General features: G+C 49.7%; 3 protein-coding genes across 6 annotated transcripts in view; 1 reads left to right on the forward strand and 2 right to left on the reverse strand.

Moving 5' to 3' along the window:
- The window catches only part of MLH3 (mutL homolog 3), a 25,189-nt gene extending 24,480 nt beyond the window's left edge, over positions 1-709 (reverse strand). For all 4 annotated transcript variants that reach the window (XR_003987633.1, XR_003987634.1, XR_003987635.1 and 1 more), the window contains exon 1: positions 637-709. The gene's annotated coding sequence lies outside the window, so the exon portion shown is untranslated. The remainder of the gene's footprint in view (positions 1-636) is intronic.
- A 265-nt stretch (positions 710-974) lies between these two features.
- ACYP1 (acylphosphatase 1) lies at positions 975-1,946 on the reverse strand. The gene is made up of 2 exons (XM_008505207.2): positions 1,776-1,946; positions 975-1,629 (listed from the first exon to the last, which is right to left on the reverse strand). The coding sequence occupies exons 1-2, from the start codon at positions 1,857-1,859 to the stop codon at positions 1,414-1,416; spliced, it is 300 nt and encodes a 99-aa protein (XP_008503429.1). The 5' UTR covers positions 1,860-1,946; the 3' UTR covers positions 975-1,413.
- Positions 1,947-2,269: 323 nt separating this feature from the next.
- Positions 2,270-5,450, forward strand: ZC2HC1C (zinc finger C2HC-type containing 1C). The gene is made up of 2 exons (XM_008505252.2): positions 2,270-4,165; positions 4,734-5,450. The coding sequence occupies exons 1-2, from the start codon at positions 2,930-2,932 to the stop codon at positions 4,998-5,000; spliced, it is 1,503 nt and encodes a 500-aa protein (XP_008503474.2). The 5' UTR covers positions 2,270-2,929; the 3' UTR covers positions 5,001-5,450.
- Positions 5,451-8,029: the final 2,579 nt, after the last annotated feature.

Here is an 8,029-nt window from a genome sequence, read left to right on the forward strand (position 1 = left end):
GTATCGAACACTCATAGAAGGTATCACTAAGAATAAGGTATAGAGCTGCTTTCCTCTCGTTTTGAGCCCATTTGCCTCACATAAATTTGCCTCATTCTGGCCAAAGATTATCTGCTGCAATTAGTCCAAGAAAGGAACAAAGTGGACTTGGGAATAAGCATGTTGTACTGAGTAAGCTGTTTATGTGAAAGAGAACCCACTCCCACTATTTTCCAGTCCTGTCCTTGATGACCACTGGTTCCTTACTGGTATTCGGGAGGGGGGGAACCTCTGCACTCCTCAAACAGAGCTCCCGTGCAGCTTTGCAAGAGCTGCACGCCCTCCCTGGGGATGGGCTGCCCCGTCGTGTGACAGCTACCCCGGGGCTACCTGGCCCCAACGAAGGGCAGGAGAGGGAGCCGAGGCCCGCGCCCAGGCACGTTACCGCGGGCCGTGCCGGTGGTGCGCAGGAGCAGCGGGCCGGCACACCCCCGGTCACTGCAGAGGTCTGTGCCCGCCCCCCGTCACGGCAGGGGCCTGTGGCAGAGCCCAGGGGCAGGCTCCAGCCGGGAAAGGGCGCTGACAGGAGGCGGCCCCGCTCCCCCGCCCCCTCCCACCCTTTCAAAGGCCCCACAACGGCCGCGGCGCGAGACCAACCGTCGCAGCCTGCCGTGCCCGCACGCGGCTCCCGTGTCAGGACAAGTGCGAACGATGGGGCCGGGAAGGGAGCACACTGCGCCTGCGCTCTGTCGGGAACGGCCCCCGCGGCGGGGCATGCTGGGAACTGTAGTTCCCGGAGAAGCCGGCCGGAGGGCATCAGGGAAGAATGGCTGCGGGAAGAACACCTTTCCCCTGCCATTCCCCTCAGAGCGGCACTGGGGGCTGCTCGCAACGCCACCTGGTCCCGCGGCGGAGGCCGATATCGGCCATAGCATCAGGCTCGAAGGGCTGTAATCCACTCCACCCCTGATTGACACGTCTACTGCACACAAGAAGCAAGTGCCAAAACAATTTTATTCTAAAGAAAAAATAAAGTTCTGGAACAAAATAAATTGCTTCTGAGGCATTTAGAGCACAGTATTAACATTTTTAGCAATATTTAGTATCAGCATTGATTCTGTGATTTTCTTCATGCGAGCACAGCACAATTGATACATTTGACACTCGTACACCTGCTCAAGCCATACTCTGCATTCACGCTCAGAGATGAAAACGATGCGTTCCCAAACCAACCCCTTTAATGACAGCACAGCTCGCCCTCTACCTGCCAACGCTTTGTGAAAGGCTGAGTTAAACTAACAGTAACACAAACCAATAAATTACAAATGTAACAAAGTTTTCTAGCGTTGAATACTGGCTGACTGAACAAACAGAGAAGGAAAATGCTTCATGACGACAGCTCATGCTTTAGCATTTGCTTCTTCCTGGACAAAGCTACTTCACAATCTGGAAGTCCTTGTGCTCCAGGGCTGTGATCTTCTTCTCATTGCTGAACTCGGCTTGGCTGATGCGGGACTGGGGGCTTCCCACCTTCCTGAGCCACTCCTGCAGCTCCCGTACTCTGACAGTAGGACCCTGGATTTGCCCTTGCACGGTGCCGTGGCTGGTATTTTGGACCCAGCCAACGAGCCCCAGCTTCTTAGCCTCTGCCTGGAAAAACAACGCAGGGCAAAGTGAGACTAACCCAACCGACAGGAGAGCTAATGAAGGACACTCAGCTACAGGAACCACTGGTATAGGGATGAGGTGCACCCTAAGGGATGGGGCGCACGATCCCACCCCGCCCCGCTCCGCACCTGGGTGTACTTGCGGAAGAAAACGCCCTGCACTTTGCCGGACACCTCGTAATTCACGGAGATCAACTCCTCGCCCTCCGCCATGGCGGCACAACGGCCCCCGCCGCCTCCCGCTGCTGCCGCACTCTCTGCAGCGCCTGCGCGGTACGGCTCGGGGGGGAGGAGGGAGGGGGTGAGGGAGAGTAGGGAGGGGGCGGGGGAAGGAAGGGGCAGGGGGGCCTCGCCCGCCCCTACGGCCAATGGAGAGCGAGGAGCAGGGGAGGGGCGGGTTGGTGTCTGGGTGGTTAATGCATCAGGTTAATGAGGCCGGACCCTCATTAGCCTCATCGTGAATAATGCATAGCGCCTCGCCAGCCGGGCAGCCGCTCCTACCTGACCACAGAGGCAGGGATCGTTGCGGAGAAACCATCGAGAGGCAGGCTGTTCATGGGCTAGAGCGGCGCAGGAGTTCGAGGCGCGTGCCTGTCGCTAGGCAACAGCAGTCAACACGGCGCCCCGGGCGGCGGGCAGAGATCTGCGTTGCCGAGCAGTGATGCGGGCGGAGTTCTGCGTTGCCCGGCAGTGAGGCGGACAGAAGCAGAAGAGATCGGGTCTTGTCTCCCGGGCGGTGGGAGATCGACGAGAGAAGCAGGACGCGACGCACTTTGCCGAGGCGGCCAGGCGGAGCGCCGGCCACAGCCCCGCAGGTAACCCCGCCCGCCCCGCGGGGCCGCCCGCGGCCTGGCTACCTGAGACGCTCCAGGGGATGAGGTAGCACCAGCCACGGGCGCCTGCGTGTCACAGCTGTGTGCCACACTGGCGGGGCTACAGTGTCAAAACTGAAGGGACACGATATGAGAAACACCCTTGGGGAGGATCACTATTTCTCTGAGCATTTTTCTGCTGCTACCATGATAGCACAGGGCATAGAGAGAAAGCAAGATAAAAGCTTCTCTTATTTCTGTCTGCATAAACGATTAGGTCTGGAAGAGGGAGCACGGGAGCTCTCAAGGATTTACAGCACTCAGAGAAGTTACAAAACCTTTGCTAATATTTATTACAACCTCTCATTGCAGCCTCCAGCTATAGACTGTTAGGAGAAAATGTATCCAGGTTTGGATAAGATAGTTCATACTGACTTTGCTTCTAACCTCAGGCTCTTTCTCAGGCAGTGAATGGCTTTGCTTCCACCAGTGAATTCTGGGGTGGCAGCTATTAAGCGTGTTCCCAGTTCCGAGCTGAAACACCAGAAGAATGGCGTTGAGCATAAACTCGTACCTGACAAACAGGAAAATTTAAAGGATCTCTGTGCCCAAAAGAGCCCAAGGTATTCATACTCTGCTTCTCCAGAAAGCAGTCAACACAACTTCAGTCATGGAGACTTCTGTCCATCTGGATTGCAGAGTAAGTTTCTCCCCTGTCAGACCAATGATCTGTCAGCTAAACCAGTGGCCAGATGTAAAGAAGGAGTGGACCGTGCATATCCCCTGAAACCAATTTTTCATGAGAGTGTGAGTGTTCCAGTGGTCAACACAGCACAACTCAGAAGTTCCCCATACATGGAGGAAGTTCCAAATCGTACAAATAGCAGGCCTAGCTATCCCTTCCCTAGCAAAGGGAGGCCTTTAGCAGGGCAGTCTCAGCTACCTGCAGAGCTCTCTCCTTGGAAAGCAGAGCCTAAACAGTCACTCCCCCATCTGTATAGGAGCAAGAGGGCCTGCATTCTACAGCTGGAGGCAGAGGGAGAGCACCTGGAAAGGGAAATTAAAAAGAAAGAGGCCCTCCTCAGAGAGAAGCTGATGAGAGCAGAAGAGGAGCTTAGGAAAATTCAAAGAGAGAAGGAGCTTATCGAGGAAGAAGAGAGACGAGACAGAGAAGCAAAGAGAGCCCATGAGAAAAAGGCCATGAGGCATCCTGAAGAAAAAACTCTTCAAGTTGCAATCAGGCAAGGTGATGGTGCAGGGGTCTTCAGGGAGGCACAGTATGCAGAGACCACTATCCACAAGCCTGGCACTACTCTCCACACCCAAGAGCTGGCTGTAGAAAAACTCAAGAAGCAGCAGCTGGTGGCCAGCAACAGCAAAATTCAGGACCATGTGCGTTTAGCCTCACGTTCAGAGCTTGACCTAAGACACAGCCTTTCTCCCTCTGCCCCCTCAGACCAAGATTCTGGTCATAACCCACCCACAGAGGAGCTGTATATGCGAGCCACGGATGCTGTGGAGTCAGAGGGGCTCGGACAATGCAGCTTCTGTGGACGTAAGTTTCTCTGCACCAGGCTTGAGAAGCACATGAGTATCTGTGGCAAGAGTCAAGGGTCCAAGAGAAAAGTGTATGACTCCAAAAAGGCCAGAATTAGTGGCACAGAACTGGAACCATATCAGCAGCAGAAGATCTCACAGGCTCCTCAGGTAATGTGCAGTCCCTTTGCCTCCCTTGATCCACATCTATTACTCGTCTTTCTTCCACCTCAGGATCTAAAGGGGTTCTAACTGACTTGTCTTTGTATAACCTTGAGGGTTTACTTGGGGAGAAAGCTCACTCTTTGCTGTAGTGATGCTCAGGTTCTGGACTGGGTCTGCTGCACTAAATCTCTGTGACATCAGAGGCTGTAGGGACCCGACTGAGATTCCATGTAATAACACAGTCTATTAAAATGAAGGAAGTGGAAACGTGCAGCTTTGCTCCTGCAAAACAGCTACTGCAACCCTCTCCAGCTCCTTGACCCTACTGCTTGCTTTTCTGGTTTTTCTCAAGCTCTTTATAAGGACAGATGTCTCTCCAACAGTATTTCCTTCTGATCCTCCTTGGATCTGGTCTTTCTGATCCCCTTTTTGGGACTTAACTTCTCAGGGAGGGTTTTATATCAAGAGGGACAGGTGCTCAGGGACAGGTGACCTGTGTTGGACCCTGAGTGTAAGATTGAAATTGAAGGCTGATGGTGGTGCCAGTTGCTCTGACTGCCTTTCCCTTCTGCAGGATGAACCACCCAAAAAGAACAATTGGAGACAGAAGCACAAGGCTTTAATCGAGACCTTGCACCAGGCCCAGAAGGTGCAGCAATTCCTCTCCAAGGGTGGGAATGTGTATGATCTGCCCCCAGTGCCTCCCGCCGAAAACCCAGACTACGTTCTCTGTCCCTACTGCAAACGCCGATTTGCTCCCCTAACCGCTGAGAGGCACATTCCCAAATGCAAAAACATCAAGAGTAGGCCCACACCCCCACCACAATGGAGGCGCTACTGAGGCCACATCCAGCTCTTCCTGCTCCTGGGGTTCCCTGCCTGCTTTCTGCCAGTTTTTCAGCCACAGACACTTGTACTTTCCCTAGTCTCAACACCAGCTGCGAGTGCACAGCAAGTGAACAGCTCCAGACAGCTCAGCAGAGTCCTGAAACTTGTGCACTTCAGCCCATGCCCTGGGTTGCTGCTCATGGGATGTCCCCCCCGGGGGCCCCTTCGCAGCACAGAGCCTCGTGTGAGACTGCGGCTGTTCAGGCAGTCAGCTGAGCAGGGAAGAAAGGCAATTACTACAAGCCACCAGTGGGACTGCAGCAAGAAGCAAACCAGCCATCAGAAAGGAGCCAGTCTTCACATTTGTATTTTGCCCTTGGTTAAGGGCTTTTGGGCTTTTTATACTTTTCCTTTGTTTGCTTGTTTTCCAAACTAGTGGTGTCTGATGTTAAAAAACCTGCTCTCCTTTAGCTCAGGAGTGGCTTCAGACTGTTTTTTTCCTTCTTCAAAAGAAAGTGATTCAGCTCATGAGAACTGGTCCAAACAGAGCATCTGCCTCTTGTTTGCTTTACTGCTCTGTAGGTTGAGACACTCACCCCTGAGCAGGCTGACAGTGCTTCTGACTGGTGTAGCATTTCTACTGTAGCAACCTAAAAACGATAGGGGTGTGAGGGGTCCTTCCTTTTTTTTTTTTTTTTTTGGCCATAGGAAGGGGTCCACATCCTTCAAAACTATTTAGTATTTAGAAAAGTCAGAGGGAGAGGAGGAAGCTGTATTATCAGTTAACAATTTTTGCAGCACACAGACTGCTGTGCTCTTCCACCCTCAGTATCTGCACTAGATGACAGGATCTAAAGCTGCTGCTTGGTCATTGCTCATGCTGTGTCCTATTAGTTGTAGCACTGTTTGGTTAAATAATGGAAGCTGTGTAGGTAGGTATATTCCACACTTGTTCTGCAGCAGCCCTAGTTTATTTCAGTTCTTTTCTAGAATGCTGGTAACAATCCTCGGGCTCTATCTTACCAGCTAAAAATCTGTAACAACATTTAGAAATCCACTGTGACATTGTTTGGATGAGAAAAGGAGACCGGGGATGAGTATTATTAAATGCTTCCTCAACACAGGAAACCAGAATGAGAAATTCCAGGGACTAGAAATACTGGCAGTAGCAGGCACTTAGATTGATACATGGACTCAAACAGTATGTGCATGGAACAACAGAGATACTCTGAACCAGCCAGGCCCTGGGGCAACAGAACAACCATCCCAACATGTAACTTACCATGTACAACACCTGGGACTCAGAGCTGGGAAAGGACAGAGGAAGAAATATTTAACTACAGAATAATGCCACATGTACTCAAAAATTGGTCATGAATAAACTCAGACTGGAAATTAAGTTTCTAATCAGGACAGAAGTGAGGTCACAGAAAAATCTTCCAAACAGATTAGCACAGGGAAGGAACCTACACTGTTTCAAATTGGACTTGAAGAAGATTACTGAAGGAAGCATACAGCAGGAGTTAGAAATAAAGAATCATGATCCAGAGCATGTTCCTAATGACCAGGCCTCTTGTATGAAGTGCAAAGGACAGGTCAGTGGTAGCCGAGTCCCTCAGAAGGAACTTTCTTCTCATAGCAATCTTCCCTTGATTCCTAATGCGGCATCTAGTTCTCTTTATTTTCACTTTTTTATTCATATGCAGAATGTTTAAGAACTGCTACAACTAAAAAAACCCCACAAATGGTCCCCCACCTCCAGACAATACACTAAAGAGCTTCACAGCTGTTAGCAGCCTATAAGCTGTTTCTGTTTTCAGAGTTAAGCCAACGAGTAGATTTAAGACAAAAAACACCCAGAGTTTTCCTGCAGGCTAAGTTGGTAGGTGCCTCCAAAACAAAGGGCTTGCACCCTTCCTTGAGCCACCTATCTGCTTATTTTCATCCTAATGGCTGCAATGGTAGGGAATTACAACAAAACTATACCCCTTCTGCTTTCTTCTCAAGATGTAGGGTCATTTTTCATGATTTGGGCTCATGCTAAAGGTCTTTGACAAAAAATGCTAAAGGGTCTTTTGGGTGAAATAGGTGTTCTACAGACCCTTTTAGAGATTCAGCTGCTTATACTTAATTGGTGGCAGTTCCTGCACATTTATAGGTCAGTTATTTTTTCCAAATTCTGAAATTTAATGTATTAGAATAGTTCTGTTGTGTAAAAGTTGTTTTAAATGGTCACAGTGGGTTTATGTTCTCAAAGAATGACTGCTTTGTATGAGAAGGCTGTAACAGGAAAAAATACCAAAAAAAATCCCAGTAGTTCCTTTTACAAGTCCTTCAGTAACATAGCAGCAGCTCGTGGGACCCTAGAAAAAGATAAAAAGTGACTAGATTAAACTGGACGGGTCAGATGCCAAATATAGAGAAATTCTCCAACCTTCAATGGGTGGACCAAATTCCTGAAAGAAGTTGGAGAGCTTTTGCCTTTCAGATAGGTAGGGAGTCCCTTGGCACATCCTAGAAAAGCATGGAGGTCCCAGAAAGGGTCAGAGCTGCACTCTGCCAGCCAGGTATAAAACTATACAAATGGAGAGAAAAGAGAAAAAACAGACTTGAACCAAGCAAAAATAATTGTCCATATCCAAATTGATTGGAGATGCAAGACCAATGTTCTATCTTCCGAGCTTCAAAATACAGGGTAGCAAAAGGTGACCAGAGGCAGGAAAGAGGTAAATTGGAAGCTTTATGCCAGCATCTTTGAATCAGTGAAAGGTATAAACAAATTAAACAGAAAATTCAGAAATTCAGTACCACTGCCTGTCTTACCATATTGAAGTCCATTTCCCTTGCACTCCATTTTACTGACTGTTTAGTGGACCATAAGTCAGCAGAGCAAATGGCAACTGGAGTAGATACACAAAGGAAAGCTTTTCATACTGCAAAATAAACCCATCTGTTGGGGACTTAAGTGGCAGGTGAACAGCTACCAAAATTAAATCACTAGGCTTCATTTGCTTTTTTCTTTCACAGCTAATTGTGGGCTGT

The sequence above is a fragment of the Calypte anna genome, chromosome 5A (genome assembly GCF_003957555.1).
Source record: "Calypte anna isolate BGI_N300 chromosome 5A, bCalAnn1_v1.p, whole genome shotgun sequence".
NCBI lineage: Eukaryota > Metazoa > Chordata > Aves > Apodiformes > Trochilidae > Calypte > Calypte anna.